The sequence below is a fragment of the Paraphaeosphaeria sporulosa genome (assembly GCF_001642045.1).
Source record: "Paraphaeosphaeria sporulosa strain AP3s5-JAC2a unplaced genomic scaffold CC84scaffold_5, whole genome shotgun sequence".
NCBI lineage: Eukaryota > Fungi > Ascomycota > Dothideomycetes > Pleosporales > Didymosphaeriaceae > Paraphaeosphaeria > Paraphaeosphaeria sporulosa.
In genome coordinates this window covers 3,032,344-3,054,447 of record NW_017253364.1, presented here as the reverse complement: position 1 = coordinate 3,054,447, position 22,104 = coordinate 3,032,344, and the positions used below count along the sequence as shown (strand labels likewise).

The 22,104-nt window shown below is 53.9% G+C and overlaps 10 protein-coding genes across 10 annotated transcripts; 7 read left to right on the top strand and 3 right to left on the bottom strand.

Moving 5' to 3' along the window:
* Window positions 1-489: 489 nt before the first annotated feature.
* On the top strand, window positions 490-2,268 carry CC84DRAFT_1217730 (alpha/beta-hydrolase; the record flags this gene model as incomplete). The annotated part of the gene is made up of 3 exons (XM_018182923.1): window positions 490-673; window positions 744-922; window positions 973-2,268. The coding sequence occupies 3 exons, from the start codon at window positions 490-492 to the stop codon at window positions 2,266-2,268; spliced, it is 1,659 nt and encodes a 552-aa protein (XP_018036891.1).
* A 216-nt stretch (window positions 2,269-2,484) lies between these two features.
* On the top strand, window positions 2,485-3,867 carry CC84DRAFT_1164778 (tryptophan synthase beta subunit-like PLP-dependent enzyme). Its single transcript, XM_018178560.1, has one exon. The coding sequence runs from the start codon at window positions 2,594-2,596 to the stop codon at window positions 3,803-3,805; it is 1,212 nt and encodes a 403-aa protein (XP_018036890.1). The 5' UTR covers window positions 2,485-2,593; the 3' UTR covers window positions 3,806-3,867.
* A 124-nt stretch (window positions 3,868-3,991) lies between these two features.
* Window positions 3,992-5,201, top strand: CC84DRAFT_1164777 (HAD-like protein). Its single transcript, XM_018178559.1, has 3 exons — window positions 3,992-4,010; window positions 4,084-4,353; window positions 4,520-5,201. The coding sequence occupies exons 2-3, from the start codon at window positions 4,251-4,253 to the stop codon at window positions 5,107-5,109; spliced, it is 693 nt and encodes a 230-aa protein (XP_018036889.1). The 5' UTR covers window positions 3,992-4,010; window positions 4,084-4,250; the 3' UTR covers window positions 5,110-5,201.
* A 651-nt stretch (window positions 5,202-5,852) lies between these two features.
* Window positions 5,853-7,426, top strand: CC84DRAFT_1164776 (putative extracellular polygalacturonase). Its single transcript, XM_018178558.1, has one exon. The coding sequence runs from the start codon at window positions 6,164-6,166 to the stop codon at window positions 7,289-7,291; it is 1,128 nt and encodes a 375-aa protein (XP_018036888.1). The 5' UTR covers window positions 5,853-6,163; the 3' UTR covers window positions 7,292-7,426.
* Window positions 7,427-8,661: 1,235 nt separating this feature from the next.
* On the top strand, window positions 8,662-9,381 carry CC84DRAFT_1217726 (uncharacterized protein; the record flags this gene model as incomplete). Its single annotated transcript, XM_018182922.1, has 1 exon — window positions 8,662-9,381. One exon carries the CDS (start codon window positions 8,662-8,664, stop codon window positions 9,379-9,381), a length of 720 nt encoding a protein of 239 aa, XP_018036887.1.
* Window positions 9,382-10,197: 816 nt separating this feature from the next.
* CC84DRAFT_1164775 (uncharacterized protein) lies at window positions 10,198-10,582 on the top strand (the record flags this gene model as incomplete). The annotated part of the gene is made up of 1 exon (XM_018178557.1): window positions 10,198-10,582. A coding segment is annotated over exon 1 (157 nt), but the record flags the coding sequence as incomplete, so codon positions are not given.
* A 665-nt stretch (window positions 10,583-11,247) lies between these two features.
* On the bottom strand, window positions 11,248-13,128 carry CC84DRAFT_1205993 (pyruvate decarboxylase-like protein; the record flags this gene model as incomplete). Its single annotated transcript, XM_018182006.1, has 2 exons — window positions 11,248-13,012; window positions 13,088-13,128. 2 exons carry the CDS (start codon window positions 13,126-13,128, stop codon window positions 11,248-11,250), a joined length of 1,806 nt encoding a protein of 601 aa, XP_018036885.1.
* A 1,121-nt stretch (window positions 13,129-14,249) lies between these two features.
* On the bottom strand, window positions 14,250-15,151 carry CC84DRAFT_1259692 (uncharacterized protein). The gene is made up of 2 exons (XM_018184931.1): window positions 14,761-15,151; window positions 14,250-14,705 (listed from the first exon to the last, which is right to left on the bottom strand). Exons 1-2 carry the CDS (start codon window positions 14,912-14,914, stop codon window positions 14,386-14,388), a joined length of 474 nt encoding a protein of 157 aa, XP_018036884.1. The 5' UTR covers window positions 14,915-15,151; the 3' UTR covers window positions 14,250-14,385.
* A 447-nt stretch (window positions 15,152-15,598) lies between these two features.
* Window positions 15,599-17,530, bottom strand: CC84DRAFT_1091935 (amino acid transporter; the record flags this gene model as incomplete). Its single annotated transcript, XM_018174422.1, has 4 exons — window positions 15,599-16,540; window positions 16,590-17,107; window positions 17,159-17,236; window positions 17,287-17,530. The coding sequence occupies 4 exons, from the start codon at window positions 17,528-17,530 to the stop codon at window positions 15,599-15,601; spliced, it is 1,782 nt and encodes a 593-aa protein (XP_018036883.1).
* A 2,020-nt stretch (window positions 17,531-19,550) lies between these two features.
* On the top strand, window positions 19,551-20,489 carry CC84DRAFT_1071227 (uncharacterized protein; the record flags this gene model as incomplete). The annotated part of the gene is made up of 2 exons (XM_018173674.1): window positions 19,551-20,186; window positions 20,334-20,489. Coding segments are annotated over 2 exons (792 nt in total), but the record flags the coding sequence as incomplete, so codon positions are not given.
* Window positions 20,490-22,104: the final 1,615 nt, after the last annotated feature.

Genomic DNA, 22,104 nt, shown 5'->3' with positions numbered 1-22,104 from the left:
GGGCCGCGAGCGGGGATGACTGGTACCTGAACACCGCTGGGTAAAACGGATCTGCAGAAAACCAACGCACTCAACTGCGCAGCCATCACAGTGGGATCTCTTCCTATGCTGTGCCGACAAGCTAGCAGATGCCTCCACCTCGCTTCCTCCACCGCACCTCAAGGATTCTCCAAGCCCCAGGAAACCAGCGCGCAACAGCCAGTGGCGACAAAATTGAACACGGGCGCCTTCCTCTTCGGGAGAAGAGCTCTTGAACCCGGGCCACCTGCAGATATGGCCCATGACGATGTCCAATCACGACCACAAGTAAGCGGCTCCTCCGATCATAGCTTGAGTACTGCCTGTTGGGATAAAGATGGGTGACGTCGCTCCCATGCTGTGGTACCTTTTATCCCTTCGGTCGCTGCCTGGGTCAATCGCGATTGTCTGTCCTTGACAAGACTTTGAGGCTTCAACACCAAACGAGACAAGGCCAATTGAGCAGACACTATGCAGTTGCTCTCTCTTCTAGCCCTTACTGGGCTCGCCAGCGCCATCAACACCCAGGGTTCCCGCGGTGCTGCGCTCGAGCGAAAGGGCATCAAGCTCCCGCAGAGGAGCCCCACGAAGCACGCTGCGCCGCATGTGAAACGCGATGGCACCACCATCATTCCGCAGAATGAGAAGACTGCGAGTGAGTCGCACCGCTCCTCGATTCTCTCGCGCAGAGGATCGATTTCAGGATCCGTCGCTGACCAATGTAGAATACGTGGTGAACGGCACGGCGGGAGCGATCCCCGAGGTCGACTTCGACATTGGCGAGAGCTACGCTGGTCTGATGCCCATCAGCGACAAGGCGAATGAGACGGACCAGCTTTACTTCTGGTTCTTCCCGAGCGCCAACGAGGATGCTGGTGATGAGATTACCATCTGGCTGAACGGCGTCCGTGCCCCTTCCTACTATACCCACAATTTCATGCTAAAATTGTTCAGGGCCCCGGCTGCTCTTCTCTTGAAGGCTTCCTCCAGGAAAACGGTCCCATCTCATGGCAGTACGGAACTCCAAAGCCTGTGTACAACCCATGGAACTGGGCGAACCTTACCAACATGGTTTGGGTCGAGCAGCCTGTCGGTACTGGCTTCAGTCAAGGTAAACCAACCGCGAGCAGCGAAGAGGAGGTTGCGGCGCAGTTCGCGGGCTTCTGGAAGAACTTCGTCGACACTTTCGATCTGTGCGGACGAAAAGTGTACATTGCTGGCGAATCCTACGCTGGCAAGTACATTCCTTACATTGCGAATGAGTTTTTGGACCAGGAGGACAAAGAGTACTACGATGTGAAGGGTCTTATGATCTACGACCCATCTGTTGCCGCCGACACTCTGCTCGAGGATATCCCAGCCGTCCCCTTCGTTGACCGGTGGTCTGGCCTCTTCAACCTCAACCAGTCCTTTACGGCTGATATTCACGAGCGCGCTGACAAGTGCGGCTACACCGACTACATGGAGAAATACCTCACTTTCCCTCCAGTCAGCAAGTTGCCCACTCCCAACATGACCAACCAAGACGATGGGTGCGCTATCTGGAGTGACATCATGGCCGCTGTGATGCTCACCAACCCCTGCTTCGACGTCTACCAGGTGGCTACCACTTGCCCGCTCCTATGGGATCAGCTTGGTTTCCCTGGCTCTTTCGACTACCTCCCAGAGGGCCAGCAGATCTACTTCAACCGCACCGATGTGCAGAAGGCTATCAATGCGCCCGTCCAGCCCTGGGCAGAGTGCCAGACTGCTCTCGAGACCGACACTTCTGTCGACTCTTCTTGGGTTGTTCTCCCGCGTGCCATCGATGCGCTTGACCGTACCGTCATTGTCCACGGCGACCTCGACTTCATCCTCTTGTACAACGGAACCCTCATGACCATCCAGAACATGACCTTTGGCGGACAGCAGGGTTTCCAGCAAGCGCCGTCGGATGCCTTCTATGTCCCTTACCACGAAGATTACAGCTACGAGAGCCTAAGCGCCAGCGGCGTCATGGGCATCACGCACACGGAGCGCAAGCTCACCTGGGTGCAGCAGGCGCTCTCCGGACACATGGTGCCCCAATACCAGCCTAGCAGCGGCTACAGGCAGCTCGAGTTCTTGCTCGGCCGCGTTGACAGCTTGAGCTCCAGGGACCCCTTCTCCACACAAAAGTGGGTGGAGCAGCCGCAGGCCAATGCTACCGACCTCAAGGTTCCGGGCGTCAAGCCGCGCAGCAACAGCATGAGGATGCCGAGGATGTACTAGAACGTTGTAATGTGTAGTTATAGATAATGAATGATGAGAAGCGAGTGCACACTGCCGTGCAAAACATTTCCATCGTACACGTATACACCATCGATGCGCAGTCGTGTCGCTAATGTTCCACTCACAGTAGCCCTCCGCCCTCTGGGGGAACAATGAGGCTAAGCTTACACCCGAGAGGGACGGCGCTGGCGGCGGTTCACTCCGCGAGCCCCCACATTTTCCTCCGCCCTCACGCCCTGCGAGTTGCCCTTCCCCGCCTGTGAAGCACTCTCAAAATGCCTCGCCCACCACAGCCCAACGCTGCCTCCACCCTGTGCCGATCAACATGGGCTCTCACGTCGAATTGCCGCTGACCCGCGAATCCGTCATCGCCGCGCACGATCTCATCAAGCCGAACATCCACCTCACGCCGGTGCAGACCAACACTACACTGTCCAACCTCGCATCGACACCGCAGACAGCCGAAGCGCTGAAAGGAACACCATGGGAAGGCCAGGAGCCCGCAAGACCGAAGATCAAGCTCTTCTTCAAATGCGAGAATTTCCAGCGCATCGGCGCCTTCAAGGTGCGCGGGGCCTTCCACGCCGTGAAGCGCCTCATCGAGCGCGAGGGCCTTGAAGAGGTGCGCCGGAAAGGCGTCGTCACGCACAGCAGCGGCAACCACGCGCAAGCGCTCGCGCTCGCTGCGAAGACGTTCGACATTCCCGCGCACATCGTCATGCCCAAGATATCCACGCCGAGCAAGATTGCGGGAACACAGGCGCAGGGCGCCATCGTACACTTCAGCGGCAGCACGAGCCAGGAGCGAGAGGCCGTTGTGGCAGACGTGATCAAGGACACGGGCGCGACGCTTGTCCCGCCGTACGATCATCCGCACATTATACTCGGGCAGGGCACCATGGCGCTGGAGCTCACCGAGCAAGCGTCCTCGTTGATAGCGAGCGACCCTTGGCTGAGTGTCCGAGAAGGGAAGACCGGCCTAGACGCCGTCATCGCGCCCTGCGGCGGTGGTGGTATGCTTGCGGGCAACGCCGTCGCGCTGCACGGCACAGGCGTCAAAGTCTTCGCCGCGGAGCCCGAATTTGAAGGCGGCGACGACGCACGGCGCGGTGTGGCAGCCGGCGAGCGCATCACGACGGTCAAGACGCTTACCATTGCCGATGGTCTGCGCACGCCGCTCGGCGAGACCAACTGGAAGATTGTCGCCGACCCTTCGTACGTCCACTCGCTGCACTCGGTCACAGAGGACAATATTAGGGATGCGATGAGGCTGGTGCTGGAGCGGATGAAGTGCTTTGTTGAGCCGAGTGCGGTCGTGGGGCTGGCGACGATACTGTATAACGAGGATTTCAGGAGGGTCGTGGAGAAGGAGGCTGGTGAGGAAGGGTGGAATATTGGTGTGATTTTCAGTGGTGGGAACACAACGATTGAGGCCATCACGAAGATCTTTGCGCCTGTCGGGGAGGCGAAGGCGGTAAGGGAGCAGGGCGTGGTAGGTCAGGATGGGAAGAGGGTCGCCGAGAACGTTGCTGGGTAGAGATACACATTGATGCTTGTTGTTATAGACTTGCATCCACTTCAATAGAATATCGTATGCCGTGCGCTTTCCCTTCTACGTATCCAGCCGAGCAGACCAACTTCGGGCCTATGCAATTTACAATGACGTATACACTCCAAAGCACTCTGGCTTCATATCACCAACGTCTAAACCCCTTCCCAAGCGCACAATTCGCATACCACTTGTAAGTATTTGCACACGCAACTACCTGGACATACAAAAACGCCAGCGACCCCCACGCAGCTCACTCACGAAAGCTACCCCGCCAACCCAAACAGACCCACTTCCCGAAAACGCAACCCGCACCTGCGCCTTCCACGCCCTTGGTACCTTACATTCTATGCACCGTGCCACACAGCTGCCACGACAACTGTATCGACCCTTCAGTACGACATCACGCAAAGCAAAAGGAAGAGTTGGGAGCATGGCACCGAGAAGGTTCGCGCCGTTGGACCCGGCGAGGAGGAAGGAGAGCGATGAGAGGCCGGTGTTGAAGGGGGTGGTGTTTGATGTTGACGGGACGCTTTGTAAGTCGATTTTTGGGAATAGATGCGAGAAGATTGGGAGGACGTGGCGGTCTCTGCGGCCCCGGGGTGCGCGAAATCACGTGTGTCGCCTTGCACCTGCATCCAGATGCCTACCATGCCTTATTGCTGGGCACACCCGTTACTTTGCAGAGCTAACACCCTCAAGGCCTCCCGCAAAATTACATGTTCGCCGAGATGCGCTCCGCCCTCGGCATCACCAAAGAAACCGACATCCTCGACCACGTCTACTCCCTCGCGCCCGCCGAGCAAGACGAAGCGCAAGGGAAGATCCGCGCGATAGAACGGAATGCTATGGCCTCGCAGCGCCCACAAGCCGGCCTCGTCCAGCTCATGGACTACCTCGACTCGCGCTCGATTAAAAAGGGGATCTGCACTCGCAACTTCGACGCCCCCGTCGACCACCTACTCACCACCTTCCTGCCCAAGCACCTCTTCCACCCTATCGTCACGCGTGAGTTCCGCCCACCAAAGCCGGATCCTGCGGGCATTTTGCATATCGCGAAGACGTGGATGCATGAGGATGGAGGTGAGAGTCTAATCATGGTAGGTGACAGTGTAGATGACATGGTGGCGGGACGGAGGGCAGGGGCGGCAACAGTACTGTTGGAGAGCGAGGCCAACGGGCACTTGAAAGAGCATGAGTGTACAGATATGGTTGTTGGTCAATTGGACGAGTTGATCAAGGCATTGGAAGAAGGGTTTGAGGGGAGAAATATTGGGGGGGAGGAGGCGTGAGGAAGGTCAAGGCGAGGTGGTGGAAAGGTGTACAGATTTAATGAAATGTCTCCCGAAAGATGTCACAGTAGTTGATATGAGCTCTACTCGCTGCGGATGCCGCTGAGCATAACTTTGCGCCATCGGCACAATGTTTGGGTCACGGAGCAAGAACTTGCGAGCTAGCCCCCGTGCAGACGGCTGTTTCGTCTCCCTTGGGAACATGCGCCGTTGATGAGCTTCTCGAACATCGGATCCATCGTCCGTGGCGTGGTAGTAAAATGTCAAGGAGGCAAAGACAGCGGTCGAGTCATGCGGAGGCGCTGGCGCTAACATCATCTCGCCTATCGTGAACCACTTTTCTGGTTTCAAATGAAACCTCCCTTCCACTTTTCCTCTCGCGCATCCACACAACGTGCGCGCCATCGTACAATCGTATGCATGGCCCATGAGGCTCCGCATGAAACATGCCATTTGCGGAGATGGGATGCCGCGCGTTGTGGCGGCAGCAGCCACAGTCGAGCGTCGCATGTTCTAGCGCGCTGTCGCACCATAACGCCTTCGATATGATCGCAACAGGGATGATTCTGTTTCCACCAAACAGAGGGCACCCACGTGAGAGGAGAATGGAACCTTAATGTTTCTACAGTGATCCTGACGGCTATCGGAACTGCTCACGAGGTCTGTATACCTAATCGTGGGGTAGGCAAATGTAATATCGCGCTACCGGACGGAGAATTATCATTCCTTCTCGCTGAATACGGATTGCGCCAGCCCGAAGCATTGGCAATCTCGGCGGTGGGTATCGCTCAATGGTGGATATCCTCATTTCCAGCGCAACCCTTCATCTGGGGTACGATCAAGCTCCGCCGAGCGCAACCAAGCCTTTCCCTTCCCACTCTCGTGGACCCACCACCATCCTCGTCCATGGGTTCCGTGTGAACCGACATGGGGGATCGTAGGTTTGCGTATAAGTATCGTCCTTAAGCCGTCCTGTTAATACATCCATCCGCAAAGCATTGCAGTCACTCATTCTTCAGTCATTCCTTTCTAACTTTCTCGCTTCACCATCAAGATGGTCTCTGCTAAGTTCTCTGCTCTTCTCCTCGGCGCTGGCGCTCTTGTGTCGGCTGCCCCAGCCCCGACGCCTACTCAGGCTGCTCAGCTCAAGGACCGCGCCGCAAGCTGCACCTTCTCCGGTGCCAACGGCGCTGCCTCTGCCAGCAAGTCCAAGGCCTCCTGCGCTACCATCGTCCTGAGCAACGTCGCCGTTCCCTCAGGCACCACTCTCGACCTCACCAAGTTGAACAGCGGCACCACCGTCATCTTCGAGGGTACCACCTCCTTCGGCTACAAGGAGTGGGAAGGTCCTCTGATCTCTGTCTCCGGCACCAAGATCACCGTCAAGGGCGCCAGCGGCCACGTCATTGACGGCAACGGTGCGAAGTGGTGGGACGGCAAGGGCTCCAACGGCGGCAAGACCAAGCCCAAGTTCTTCTACGCACACTCGATGAAGCAGTCCACCATCTCCAACCTCAACGTCAAGAACACCCCCGTGCAGGGTTTCTCCATCAACTCCGCCACGGACTTGACCCTCGATCACATCACCATCGACAACTCGGCCGGCGACACCGACACCGGCGGCCACAACACCGATGCATTTGACGTCGGCTCGTCGTCTGGCATCACCATCTCCAACGCCAACGTCAAGAACCAGGACGACTGCCTCGCCATCAACTCGGGCACCAACATCCACTTCGTCGGCGGCACATGCAGCGGCGGCCACGGACTCTCCATCGGCTCCGTCGGCGGCCGCTCCGACAACACCGTCGACGGCGTCGTCATCGAGAACAGCAGCATCTCCAACTCCCAGAACGGTGTGCGCGTCAAGACTGTCTACGGTGCTACCGGCAAGGTCAACAACGTTACCTACAAGGACATCACCCTCTCCAACATCAGCAAGTACGGTGTTGTCCTTGAGCAGGACTACGAGAACGGCAGCCCGACTGGCACTGCTACGACTGGTGTCCCGATCACTGACCTGACCCTCAGCGGTGTCAAGGGATCTGTCGCCAGCAGCGCCACTCCGGTTTACATTCTCTGCGGAAAGGGCAGCTGCTCCAACTGGAAGTGGGATGTCGCCGTCACTGGCGGAAAGAAGAGCACCAAGTGCTCCAACGTGCCTTCGGGTGCTTCCTGCTAGAGAGTTCTCTAGCGCGTTGAGCAGGAAAGCGATGGGAGGCTGGGCGGCGGGCTCGTGGTGGGCAGCGACAGGTGCAGAGGACGCCTTTTCGTTTCTTGGTATATACTTTTCTACTAGTAGCTTTTATAAGAAGACAGCATGTATCTTCGGCATCTCTGCTTTCCACGGTGACCGTGTTGCGTTTTGTGAATTCCCGTTGAGGCGCCTTGAAGACGTCATCTTGACGTTCTTGTCGGCAGGTCGCCTGTCGCAAATACGGCGGTGCTTGGGAATCGAGGGGGTCTTCAAGCTCAACTAGATTCAAAGAGTCGGGTATTCGCGCACGGAAACTATGCGCTGGGGGACATTCTGCTGTTGTCTGTCCCGTCCCGTCTCCGAGAGGTAGTGCCAGGATCAAACTGCGACAGGAGGTTGCAATCGAGTAGTATCGCAGGAGCAGTGGATGTACGACTGTTCGTCGATTAAAGAGTACGGTCTACGATGGCGAAGATGAGAATGCGTACCTTCAACTGATCATACAGTGATTTCGTTAACAACGACGGGGTAAGGTGAGGTAAACTATTGTTCATTCTCGAGTCGCAGCGCAAGCTGATTGTGGACCGGCGTAGGGAGGGGGGAATGGATTGGGGCAGTTCCGCGCTTGACACTGTTGTCGGCCATGCGCAGCTGGCCAGTATCTTGGGGCCTCATCACGAGAAGCGATCGTTGTTGGAATGTCGAAGCTGGGGTGGGCTGATGTGGGCGGGGGGTCGCGCTGGGGGTATGTTCATTGCCCATGTGCGTGCTCGATCCGATAAGGAGCTAGCGTTCATAGTCATAACCCTACTCGGAATAACGTTGTTCACGGACTTCACTTTGTAATCGTTATTATCGTGTTACGGCCCTGCCAGCAATTTAAACCTACAAATTGAGATGGAGAGCTATACAGCTGTATTTCTGTGGTGGGAGTGTCTCCACGCAGCATTCATGCGGCACAGAAACTCGACCTCCACAGTGGGTACGGAACATAACATGTTCTCAGAGCCCGGGGAGCAAAAACAAGCGGATCATGACTGTACTGAACAAATTGTATCCTACTCCATCCGCTGAGACACAACATAATGATCACGATGCGCAAAGACGTTCAAACATCGTGTATGATTTATGCTCGTAGACATTGTTCTCGGGATCATTGTGCATAGGCCCAGAAACTCTACAAAAGCAGAGGGAAAGGTTCCACTTCTTTCAGTAAGTCTCCTTGATCTTCTCGATCTCTGTACACATCATTCATCACGTCGCGCACACACGCAAGTCACCCACCAAGTATTAATTGATACTCGCAAAACACTTTCCCCATACCAGTTTCAGGTCAGATACCACCCTCAACCATCATGGATACACCAACCTCAAACATGATAGCAAGCCCCGCTATAGCGAAACTCCCAGAAGAGATTCTTTTAGAAATCCTTGCGCAAGCTCTTCATTTTCCAAATGGCATCCATTCCGATCGTTGGTTGCATCTTAAAAAGGCCCGGGTGGACAAGCTTTTGAGTTTGCCCTCTTTTGCTCACCTTGTTCCAGAGGCTCTGTTCAAATACAACACACTCATCATCAAGGAAGGCCGCTTCCTCAGCCTCAAGACTGGCGCTATGATTCCTTCTAGCAGTTGCCCGTTTGTACTAGCATACCCGGACACAATGACTGCTCATTGGGTCAAGAGTTTGGAGCTACAGATCAGTCTCTTCATCGCTAGCTCCTATACGCTGGAGACGGTGGCGATGGTACACTATTCCTGGTTAAAGAAGCTTGCGAACCTTGAACGAGGATTTGATCAGCTTGAGACCCTCAAAATTGTGATCGTGCAGACTGGGCGGACTCTATTTCGGAACGAAAATGCATCCCACTATATCCATGTACTCCCTGAGCTCCTTCGAATCTTGGAGACGCGGTTCGGCGCCATGGAGTTCCCTTGCAAGGAGCTCCAGCTCGAAGTTCTTCAGCACACTTGTGGCGATGCCTGCCTGCTGACTCCAGGTCCCCAATGTCACAACTACCAAAAGCTCAAACGGCTCCTCAGCGCCACCGGAACTACCGCATTGACTATTGCTTGATGTAACGACGCTTTCAGGAGCACTTTCCCCAGAGTTTGAGAACTGCACTTGGTCGGTACGAGGCCGCGTATGTATCCACAATTTCAAAGTCACCAATCTGCTTATTTCCACATATAAATCTATTCAACTTTCCACCAACATGCGATCGAGCATTCTGATGCCTGCAGAAGTACAAAACGTGTGGAGTTGAGGGCACTGTACATCGGGTCATGTCATGGAACAAGTCTCAACACTACTTATCAATAGGATGCCACCAAATAATATGGATCTGTCGCTGCTGGAAAATCTTCAGAGTAAGTTAGTTAATGTATCGTTTACTCAAGGACAGCTTGCTCAACGATGTGTGCACAGAGTTGTGACATGAGAACATGTGATGGTCGTACATAACTAAAAAAAAAAAAAAAAAAACAGGCCTCTTGGTTCCTGTTCAAGACGATTACCACAATCTAGATTATGCAGCTGCGCGACTCGGTTTCTACTTTCACTTAGACTAGCCCAATTAGAGTGACTAGTGATTGAAAGTCGCACCTTCTCTCTTCTGTGACCTGTCTGCCCTGCTTCAACAGAGGGCTTTTTTCGATTGCTCACCTGCCAAGTAGCTACTCTTGCAAAACCCAGCTGCACTTTCACACGCGGACTCGTCATGCGATTCTTTCGTTATCTGGTGTTTGCAAAATCAGCCGGCAGTGTCGTCACCTTCAAGCTGCCGACACGTGAGCCAGACAATTCAGCATGACGTTATATCCCTGGAGACGACGGTTGGCCACGCGCCGATCAGTGGGCAAAGCTAAATACAAGCGTGACCGAGCGTCTTATCCCGGCTGTTCCACACGGTCATATTTGCCACGATCCGACCTACAACGCGACTGCCTGCGAAGATCTCCAGTCGTCCCTTGCTCTCCTCGAGCTCAGTAAGTAGCATTGGAGAAACTCCGCACTCATTGTGCATCCGCAGTGGCTTAAGCGTCGAAGCTTCGATCATCCCTCCGACTTCATGTCCCCGTTCTTCCAGGATGCGACCTGCGATCCGTTCACTCCCCGAAATGAGCCGTGTCTTTCTGGGAATTACGTCGAATACGCGATCAATGTCGCGAATGTGGACGATATCAAGGCGGGTCTGTTGTTTGCGCAAGAAGAGAGCATCCGGATAGCATAAAGCGGAAGTGGGATCCGGACAGCTTGCTGTATGCGGAGACTGCTGTCGGAAGCGATGCATGGGTGAGAGGCGGAGGAGGATGGACGTCTATGTAGAGCGGACGCGTGATGAGGAATCCTCACGTCGTGCCCATAGGAACTAAGACGGCAGATCAGCGACGCACCCTCAATTAACTCAGGGCAATCAGACATGACAAGGCACTAGATAGTCTAGTATGCCCGAGGGGTTTGAGCTAGGCAGGGAAATGAACCTTGCAAAACCCTCACGTATGCTGCAAATAGTCCTAGTGCGTCAATTTAGAGCAGAAACCGTGCATCGTGCCGTGAAAAGGCTGAGTATCTTTCGAGGCTCCAGGAAGCGCAATGTGGAGGCATTACACATATACCCTGCAAATAAAGATCAAGCTGAATTCAAAACCAATAAAGTCCTTTGTCTTAGGCTGGGTATTCTCAAAGCAGCAAATGCCGATTAGTGTGCAAGAGCAATAGGCGAGCACAAAGAACTCATGGTTAATGTGCCTACAACCTATCGCAAGTACTGTCTAGGGAGACAATTAGGATTGCGAACGTCTTTGGTGATCCCAGGTGACGAACCATCATGGGCATCGACTTCTTTTGAAAGCTAAGTTGTCTACTGCTGTGTGCCATGCCATCCCGTCCTTACAAGTCACCATTTCCAGCCCCACCCGTCCACACTCTCGTACACGCATCTTACTTCCAACTCACCCCAGTTCCCCCCATCGCCTCCTCACTCAATCCCCAATTCCCATACGCATCATGAAACCCCTCCTCCTTCAAGTACTTCCTCGCCTCCTCGCCCCGCACCGCCAACTGCGCGCCCAGCCGCCAACTTGTGTCCAGCTTCTCGACAACCAATTCCACCAGCTGCACATTCTCCGGATTCACTATCTGCGGCTTCTTCAGCACTTGATCGAACTCTGCTTTCGTGGTAACCCGATGGTACGAATTTGTGGGATCGGGATGGTTGTATAGCGGGAGCAGGTGCTTGTAGGATGTTGGTACAATGTCGTTGTAGATCTGTCTCGCGCCCCAGATCATGCGTTCGACAGTGTATCCCTCGTTGTTGATGACGAAGACCACGCACGTGCTCTTGTGCTTGACCATGGACCCGATTTCCTGGATCGTCAACGCGAGACTGCCGTCGCCGGTGAACAGGACTGTTCGCCCCTTATCCTTCCTGTGTGAGCTAGAAGTGAGGAGCTCGCGGTGCGCGACGTCCGCTCCGAACGTAGCAGCGGCCGCCCAGCCAATGCTACCGTAGTAGATTTGCGCTTCGTATTGGAGATGGGAAGGAAAGAGGATATCGTAGATGCCAAAGTTGGAGGTGCCTGTTTCGCCAAGGATTATATCGCCCGCGGAGAGATAGGTGGATATGTTTGACCAGATGTAGGACTGCGTGAGGTTGGTTTTGTCGTTATCGTTTGGGACGCGTGGAGCGGGGAGGTGCGGCTTTGAGATGGCGTGTTGGGGTTTTTCGGGAAGCGCTTCAAGGAGGGAGTCGAGAAGAGTCTTCATAGCGATTTCCGAATAGTTCTTTCCCTTGACGGTGGCTTCGTGTGGGTCTATTCGGATGGTGGTTGCTTCGTCCAGCTTCCGTGAGAAACCACCGGAATTCGTGTCCGCGGGGAGGTACCCCAATGTGATGACCAGATCCGCCTTCTTGACTTCGTCGAGCACACCAGGGCTGCTCACCTGGCCCATCCACACGCCGCCGTACATCTCCTCCGTCTCATCCACAATCCCCTTCCCCATATTCGACGCGAAAATTGGAACCCCCAACCTCCTCGCCAGCTGTCTGGTCTCCTCCACAGCACGAAACCTCCTCGTGAGCACGTCGACCAACAGTATCGGATGCTTTGCCTCTGCGAGAGCCTTTGATATGGCATCCACAGCCTCCGCCTGTTTCTTCTCGTCAGTAGTTGGCTTCAAATCAATCGGAGTATCAAGCAACTTCGCATCCACCATCTCAGCACTCAAATCCAGCGGCAGAAAAATATACACCGGCCCACTCTTTACCACACACTCCCTGATAACCCTATCAATCTCCCCCGGCGCCGTCTCCAAATCCCACAGCTCCGCCGCCGCAAATCTCAACGGCACACTCGCTTTGTTATACAGTTGGTGGTCCGGCTTCTGTCCAATGGAATGATGGATCATCATGTGATTGCTCTGCATCGCGCGGGTCGTCTGGCCGACCACATGGATAATGGGTATGTGCTCAGACATTGAGCCAGCGATGCCATTAAGTGCGGAGAGCTCACCGACACCATGGGTAGTCACGAGACAGCCGGGAACGCCTTTGACGCGGGCATAGCCGTCTGCGGCGTAGGCGGCATTGAGCTCGTTTTGATTGCCCACCCAGGAGAGGCCGGGGGTAAGGAAGATGGAGTCGAGGAATTGGAGGTTAAAGTCGCCGGGGACGCCGAAGATCGATGTGCAGCCGATTTGGTGGATTCTAGAAAGAGTTTAGGGTCTAATGCTTTGTTGTGTGGGCTAGGTGTGAACTGTGAGGTGTGTGACGTAGGCTTACCTTTCCCACATGTAGCGACCGAGAGTGATTCTGTCCGCCATTTTGCTCAAGTTCTGCGAGCGGACGATGGGAATTGTGTATGTGAAGATGCACCAGGCGTCGTGGTAGGGTCCTTCGTATATTGTCCGACTCTTCCCTTTAGTACATTACTTCATTCAGGCTTGATCTTCGATGATGAACCAAGACGTTGCAAACAGAACAAATCAGCAAAAAGGTCTCAGTGAGCAAAGTAAAGACGGTAAAGAAGAGATTGGAGTTAGGGCAAACAAAGTACATAGGGCGCGATGTTGTTGAGGCTTTACCTAATACGTCAGTACCCTCGGCATCGGCAATAAGCTTCGGTGCATTGGGCAAGGTCAGATGCGGGGAATGTATCCACAACAGATAGGGAACATGGAAGGACATCATTGTGTACTTAGCAACAAATTATGGACGAAGGAGTCACAGTGTTCACTCCGGGATTGTTTTTGTATTATTCTTCGGTTAACCGACTTGGGCCATAATTTCATGTTCGTCGGAAATCAGACAGACCGCTCACCTGAGTCGTGCTTTTGTGCCATTGTGGTTGCGTGGAGTTGTTTGTTGTAATATGGAGTTGTAGGATGTAGCTGCAATCAGTAGGAGACTGTCAGTCAGAGGATCAAGAGCGTCGGCCGCGAGACCAGACCAGAGCATCAGCATGTAAGCATTCAGACACAAGCGCATTTGTCAATTCTATGGTGATAGGCGGCACGGCGCCGCAATCTCGCAGAATATGGTGGTCGGATGTGAGTGAGGCGAATATCGAGCACCCTGGGGCAGCCAATTGGTGGTTCATCACGAAAGAACGCAAGAGTTTAGTGCGATGCCGCTGCGGTGCGGTCGCAGGGCATGGTGGGATGGTTGTGGAGGGGTGCGAAATCCGAGGCACCCTGGAGCAGCCAATCGCTGGGCCAATCGTTGCGCTGCCTCATCCGAAAGAACACAAGAGTTCGCGACACGGCTGCAACATCACCAGAATTCTCCCGTGGTATCTCAAATGGACGCTGGTTTCTATACAATAATCCGCTACGCTGCAAAGTGCTACCTTGCACAAATCAAGCTTCCTCACAACCCAGTAAGACGGGCGAACTGAGTCTACACGTCGCAACCTGTATAATACTCCGAAGCTAATGAACTTCTTCTCATTCCATTTGCGCATTACATTACTCAACTCCAGTCTAATCCAAAGAGAAAGAAAGTCGTAAACTTGGTATCATGCATGTCCCGACCCTCGTGGAACAGGAACCTTCCACTGACCCCACACCAACGTGAATCATTTACTTCTTCTCTCCCTTTCCGCCTCCAAGCAGACCACCCACACTCTTCACTCCACTGGTTACGCCTCCAGCGAGACCCTCGCCCGCACCCTTCGCGCCGTCGGCTGCAGCCTGTCCATATCCTCCGAGCGGGCCTCCGTAGCTGCCGTTCTCGTCCTTTCCACCTCGCTCCATTCGGTTGACGCCCTCCTTGGAGAACGCATCGCCAACTGGCTGCGCGAGACCGCCCTTACCGAGCTGTCCGCCGACGAGGTTGTTGACCCCGTCCTGGAGGTTGTCGATTTGTTCGTTACCCGTGATCTTAGTCTTGTCTAGCTCCTCTGCTTAAAGCGTTAGTCTCCGTGGATAGGAGGATGCTAGACATAAGGTACGCACGTTTTGTCGCATAAGACGCCTTGTTGTCCTTTGTGAACCAGCTGAGGTACTTGTCCTCTATCCAGGGCATCCACGACTCATATTGGCGGTTGTAGAACTCTCCCGCAGCCTCCTTGTAGCTCTTCTGGTTCTGGTTCTTGTTTTGGTCGGTCATGTTTGCGGTTGTGATTATAGTGTTTTTCGACGAATGCGAAAAGAGGTGATCGTTGTGTTCGTCAATCTGAGTGGTTATGGTGATCAAGATTTCCAGGCGCCGGATGATATATGGGTCACGCAAGGGCAGATCGATAGCAGTGACGCAAAAGCGGCTAGTGACGATGCGCTGCAGACCCCTACGTCATGGCATCTGCCTGGGGCTGGCCCAAGTGATCGTCCCGCGTGCGGGTCGTCCTTGGCGATGTGCCATCATGCACCAACGCGTATCAGGGTCCAGTCATCCAAGTTTTTGGTCAGAGAGCTACCAAGAAACAGGCTGGCTGCGCAGTGGCTCGTGTAAAGACGCCATCGTCTTGGCGACTCGACCAACAGTGTGTTTCAGGTCCTCGCGCTGGCTACTGTCCTCCGAACAGGCTTTCACATGCAAGTGTTGGGTAGAGGAGCAACAAGGATGAGGCTGGCTGGTCATCGGTAAGAAAATTCGGGCCGAATGTCAAGCGGAACGAGATACTTCAGCCACCGTGGCGTTGATTAAGTGAGGCAGTTCGATCTCGCGCACCGTCTGGATAGATTGATATGATGTAACCTACGGGCTCTTTGGATCGGGAGAGCCTTCACTGGAATGCTACTGTGTGGTGGAGGGCGGGAGAGTTGCAGGAAAATCCATTGCCCGCCTTCGAACCTATACCTTGGTCTCAAGCACAACACCGTCAGCCGTCTCTCTATCGCTGACTCTCACTCTCCTCAACAAGTGTTGATTGCCGTCCACGCTCCTCGCACCGCCCGCCTCGGAGAGCACATTACCTGCCTCGTCGTGGGTTCGGTCCCATTCTTCGACCTCTGCGTTAGGTACCTTTCTGAGACGATGCGACACACTGCCATCCTGGTCGGAAACCAACGTCTCGGTTCTGATCGAATAGTGCTTCAGCTTCGGTAGCCATTTGATCCATACAAAGTAGTAAAAGGCGCAGCCAACAAGCAGTCCTATGCCGACAGCGCAATATGTTGCATACCAGAAAGAGTAGTCGTTCTCGTCCGGAGGGTACCAAGGCATGACGAGTATAAACAAGCACACAGCAGCCGAGATGATGTTGGCAATGTGCCAGGCTCGGAATGGGGCCGGTGGGAGACCCTCCCTCTTTCTGCGGTGCCTGATGAAATAGATGCCCACAACCATCAGAAACAAGAACACACTGTCGGGATAGCTGCGAAGGTCGACAAGGAAGTTGAAAGCATCTCCGAATGGCAGGGCAAGGATGACAACGACCGTTAGGAACCACATTAGCAGCGTGGGTGCGAACGGTGTGCCAAAGGGTCGGGTACTCGCCCAAACGTGCGGCCAGGGTACAAGACCTTGTCGCGCGCACTCCCGCATCATGCGGCTGTGACCGATAATGACTGCCATGATGTTTCCTGCAGCGCTAACGGCAATCAGTGCAGGAAGACCCTTTGCAGCCTTGGTTCCGAAGACAGCCTCAAAGAACATCGCGGCTGCCAATTCCCCAGATTCGCGGATCTCTGCAGCAGGCACGGCAGCGAAATACGCAACGTTCGCGAGGACGTATAGAATCGACACGATAATCAGCGAAAGGGGGGCTACTCGCTTCAGAGTGTGGAGCGGGTTCTATGCCACTGTCAGAATCATATGGAGTCAGGCTAAATGACAAACGCACCTTGATCTCAGCCACAACATTGAAGGCATTTGAGTATCCCGTGTACGCAAAGTTGATGTTTACAAGAGCGCTGACGATGTCATTTGCGTTGTTTGTAATCCCGTCAAAACTGTTCCGGAAGTTTGCGCGCGGATCCTTGATGTGCGTGCCGCCCCCGAGGACAACGAAACCGGTAATCGCGATGAAGACCAGAATGATCAGCTTTACGGCCGAGATCAGGTTCATGAGACGCAGCGACCATTTGTTGGAGATCAAACAAAAGAAGGCCAGCAAGGTGTATGACGCGAGCGCAAGCCCCTTGTTGGCCCATTCTCCAGCTTGGTAGCCCGCGGCGCGGTAGATATACCGAGCAAGAACAACGGCATTACTGCTCGAGAACGAGAATATGACCGTGATAAAAGCGTACATGGTGGCAAAAAGGAATGCCGGCTTGGGGAAGGCCTGCTCCAAATAGACCACTTGACCACCAGAGCGGTGCGGAAACAGAGACGCGTATTCGAAGAATACGGCCAATGCAGCTGCTTGCACGTTAGTCTTTGCAAGTAATCGGGGATAGACATCGTACGAACCCGCTGCGATTATAGCTCCGAAGAACCAGTACATCATTGACATACCGACAGAGTCCAAGGCGCGAAGGATACTTCCAGCTGCAAGTTTGTTAGTGCCATAGGAGCATGTTCTAGGTAAGAGAACTTACGAGTACTGAACACTCCTGTACCGACCATCTGGCTGACATTCAAGAACAAGATTCCATACCAGCCAACGTGGTAGCCCAAGGGACTGACCTGTTCCACAGGAGCTCCATTGGCATCTTGATATACCGTGACACCTTCGACTGAGAAGTTGTCGCCAATCTGCGCGTTCTTCTCCTTCACGACTTGAGCGTCGACATCTGCGCCTGAGCTATTGAGCTGTAAGATACGCCTCAGCTGAGCCGCCATGATCGTTGCAAGCGTCGGGCGAGAAATTGGAAGCGTTTGATGGTGATGCTCCCACGCCTATCTCTTATACTCTTATATTCTTTCATATATAAAAGCTCGATTGCTGGGGTGTGAATCCCGGCAACATGGGTCGCGCATGCTGCAAGTTGCGCCCAGCCTTGCATCATCGGCTCTCTGGCACGCAAGCAGCCAATTAGGAAGGTGATTTTTTCGCGACGAAACACTCTTAGGAAGAGGATGGTTGTCGAAGATGCCCAGCACGATGCCCAGAAGGCGCCCAGAAGACCTGAGAAATTCCACATATTGCTGCGCCGTACAACGTCCTATCGAGGCTTGACACTGGAAGGTTATAGGACAATAGATGGCCCCCGATGTACTCTTTCAATGATCGACTGTTCATACGACTGATCTAGAACTCGCCGTGCCGTTGCATTGCCGGTTTCTTGAGCTTGGAAACCGAGTCAGCTCCTGTTCGCAGTGGTGCGTGCATCGATGTTGCAGTCTCGTTAGAAATTTCGATATTAGGGCCGTACGAGTCTCTCGTAGCATGACAACGGGAATTTGTACGAAAGAGCGACAACCCATCTCAATCTTCAATTGAACGTTGGGTGACCGACGCTAAACAGTACATATCGTGCACGTGTGAAAGGGGATTTGACGACGGCTTCTAAAGTGAAGGGTGCAGGTGAGAGAAGAAGAGCAAGCTCATCAACCTTCACCGTCAGTTGCAGAGCAGCTGAGCATTCAGAATGATGCGTATGAAGTGAGAAGAGCAGAGAGGAGAGGAAATAGATGCAGAAGCAAGGTAGCCGCACCCGTCAGCCACTGCGCACAGACCACCAATCGGCTCAACAACCTCAAGTCAAGTTACATCTGTACTGCATGACGATACATTCGTATGCAAATAAGGATCCTTGTTTGGTAGAAACCATGCCCGCTTGCTAGGAGTTTTGGAGTTGAATGTTTCATTGTGTCCGCATGGTCTTCATCGCTACATGAATGGACCCCATGGGGAACGGGTTTGTCGCATGCTCGAGACGATGGAAGAATTTGAAAGGAACACCAAAAAATACACTGCTCTTGGAATTGCGAATGATTCGACGCATGATCATGTCTCAGAAGGATGCTTTGCAGGGTTCTTGCACGCGCCTCGGATTAAGCGAGGAGTGAAGGGCAGCGAATACTCCACTCATCTACTCTCTATCTCGTCCGAAGGGCGCAAGGCGAACCACCATCTGCACGCAGTAAGCTGACATTGTCCTCTCGCCCTTTCGCACCGCATGTATGCCACGTGTGAGGACTGTGGGCGGATGCACCGCCACGCTGCCGCAATCGTCGACGTCGCATTTACCAATGAAAATCTATGGCATCATGAGCAGCCGCAATATGATCAAGCAGATAGCTCAGTGATTCTGGCTATAGGCGCGAATGTGGGGTGCAGGTCCGTGTGAAGACTCATCTCCAATGGAAGGCCTCATCATGGAGCTGCCTTTCAGGCAACACCGCCTTCGCCGCAGATGCTACCCCGGTTTAGGTCAGCTACAAGACAGTGAGTCAAAGTATCGCACGACCAGCCACTCTCTTGAAAACGTATAAATGCGTGATATCTCTTGTCAAATGGACGTATTTAGCAAGCCAAACTTTTTTCACAATGGGTTCCAAGCTCAGCCGGACCTTCTATGAGCACGAAGCTACGGCTTCACCGCGGCTTCCAGCTTCCACCGCCCTCCCACAGAACCAACTCGAGAAAGCTAGCCGCCAAGAGTCCTATGACCACGAGCAAACGGGAAAAGACACCACCACGGCTCCCACTTCGACCCGCGACTCTCCCGTATGCGAGCCTACCTCAGCTCACGATACCGACGCCATGGAGGTTGAACCGCACCCGCGACGATCGACTGATTCGCACTCAGCGTCCATACTGCGAGGCTTCGATCAATTACCAGGAGCCGGCCAGAATTGTCTGATCTGCTGCGCGCCTTGCGATGGACCTGAGAAGGAACCAGCCAAAGAATTACGTCCATGCAGCAGGTGTAATCGCGCATTTTGTGTACCTTGTCTCAAGGACATGTTCCTCAACGCCTGTAAGGACCTATCTCGCATGCCGCCACGCTGCTGCAATCAAATACCGCTACACCACGCTCGCCCGTACTTAACAGCAGAAGAGATAACGTTGTTCAAGGCCAAGTACGAGGAGTGGGGAACACCAAGTCCGTTCTACTGTCCGGTTGCACGATGCTCCACTTTCATACCTAACCGTATGCTGCCGCAGGCCAACGAGAATGGAAAAGGCAAACAGCGAGTGGACTCCGGAATCGGGACGCCTACTAGGCCGACAGTAACGTGTCCGAAGTGCGAGGTCGACATCTGCACAAACTGCAGGAGCCTAGCGCATGCAAACGAAATATGCAGCCCCTTCAACTTTGGAGTGGACAAGCAGACGGCAGATCTGCTGCAGAAGTGGGGATATAGGAAGTGTCCAAAATGCGGGCAAGGAGTAAAGCGGATGTACGGCTGCAACCACATGGAATGTCGGTGCGGAGCCCACTTCTGCTGGGGTTGCATGCAGGGAAGGGACAACTGTTTAGGGAACTGCGATGATGAAGATGAAGACGACTATTCAGACTATGAGCCTGACCAGGAAGAATACGATGAGGTCCAAGAAGAGGATGACGCCCCATCGACAATTTCGCCAACCGCCAACCTTGCGCACGTCTTTCCTCACATGTTGCCAACTGGCGAGGGTACAGAGCCACCGGTAACGGCCATAAATGGAATATCGTCCTCGCCAACAACCGGAAAGCTCGAAGATACTGTAATAGAGACTTCACCCACCTCTGCACGAGTAAGGAACTTAGACGGAGGATCGTCACGCTACTGGGAAGACCAGAACTACGACTTTGGCAACGAGCCTGGTGATAACTATGCAGACCGCTCATGGGACTGCTACCACGACTTTACCACGGCGAAGATAGGAATCAAAGACGCGTTCGTGAATGACGCTTCCGCCAACCCCGTGGAGTGCATGAAATGCTGGGCAACCATACATCCGGAGATCATGATGCCAAAATCTATCAACACTGGCAAATCGAAGACAACTACTGCTATTGCACCTGCTGGCATACGGACACGAGTATATCTCACGCGGGAGCATCAAGTACGGCATCCTCGGAGACAGGCCATGAGCTCGCTGCGCGGTAACCGATCGATGGAGAACCTCGGGGCAATGATTGCAGCCTCACCCCTGAGCTCCTCGTCTGCCTCTTTCTCGAGCTTTCTCCCACCTTCATTCTCGCAGGAGGATGATGCATCGCGCGTGCTTGACCTGTACGGCAACACCGTCGCCACAGCGAAGCAGCCGACTCCCGGTAACACAGACGAAGAGATGCCTGACTGGGACGAATTGTTCGAGAGTAAAAGCGAGAACCCCTTGGCGACGAAGAGCACGCCTTTTAACTTCGCATGTGAGTGCGACCGATGCGGAATTCTCGTTTGTCACCGATGCAAGGATAATCTGAATGGTACCCACAAGGATACGCACAAAGTTGAAAAAGAGGCTGAGAATGAGGAGGATACTACACAAGAAACTTGTGATACACAGGAGATTGGAGGTGAGGAGGAGAATTGCACTCATGATGAGGCTGAGCAAGCGGATAAGGACGTCGGGTACGCTTTCGAAGTCAACGCGCGTGAGACCGAGTACGAGCGGCTGTAGACGCAATGGGTTGCGGCACGTTAGACGACTTTTGATATTTCCTTGGGCAGCGTGGAGTTTTATATGGCGCGCATCTTCGCGCAACGGCTTGCAAGCGTGGCGTCGCACGGCATGGCGTTTTGGGAGATGGGAATTGACTGGTATAGTTCTTGCGACCAGGGAGACCTGGATTCTTGAAGTTCAGAGTATTAGACTGGGAGCTATGGAAACATAGGCTCCACAAGACCACATGGCATACGGTTTCAGCATCCGATTGCACTCGTTCAATCTCGAATCGTGTCCGAAATCCGCACGACTTCCACACTGACCCATCTTGAACATTGCGGCGTCCCTCACGTACCCCCTCCCACACACCCGCTTCGTTCTATCGAGCCGCATCCCGCTGTTTGAGACCTTGCTTGGACATTGCAATAGCGACGAGTCGTACGATCCAAGACCCACGAGGCTTTCGGCAGCAATGTGAGTCTTCGGCTGGGCAGCACCAGTTCGCCTCAGCCGCGGTCCCCTTGCGTGCTCGTGTCCCTGCATTTCCAACCCGACGTCGCTGCGTTCGTGCATCGGGGTCAGATTCAAAAGGTAAGCCGGGACTCTGCGGCGGTACGATGCTAGACGGGATTTGTGACATTCGAGAGCTGAATTGCATTATCTCGACATCGAGGTCTGGCATAGCATGGTATTACTACCGCCGGGCTACTGGGTCACTGCGCGCTTGAGAGGGGGACTCAGCCTTGTTCTGCTTCACGGAGCATGTTAGCACACCTACATGCACAGGGCACAGCACGTTCTGGCACGGTTCGTAAAGAGTAAAGTAAAAGGAGTAAGCTCTTAGCATAGCTAACACATCCAAGTAGATGATTTG

Excerpts from the sequence above, each read along its gene's own strand:
- CC84DRAFT_1164778 (XM_018178560.1), top strand. The coding sequence starts at position 2,594 with ATGGGCTCTCACGTCGAATTGCCGCTGACCCGCGAATCCGTCATCGCC.
- CC84DRAFT_1164777 (XM_018178559.1), top strand. The coding sequence starts at position 4,251 with ATGGCACCGAGAAGGTTCGCGCCGTTGGACCCGGCGAGGAGGAAGGAG. Across the intron at positions 4,354-4,519 it reads TGATGTTGACGGGACGCTTT|GCCTCCCGCAAAATTACATG; the intron begins GTAAGTCGATTT and ends AACACCCTCAAG.
- CC84DRAFT_1164776 (XM_018178558.1), top strand. The coding sequence starts at position 6,164 with ATGGTCTCTGCTAAGTTCTCTGCTCTTCTCCTCGGCGCTGGCGCTCTT.
- CC84DRAFT_1259692 (XM_018184931.1), bottom strand. The coding sequence starts at position 14,914 with ATGACCGACCAAAACAAGAACCAGAACCAGAAGAGCTACAAGGAGGCT. Across the intron at positions 14,706-14,760 it reads GGCGTCTTATGCGACAAAAC|AGGAGCTAGACAAGACTAAG; the intron begins GTGCGTACCTTA and ends CGCTTTAAGCAG.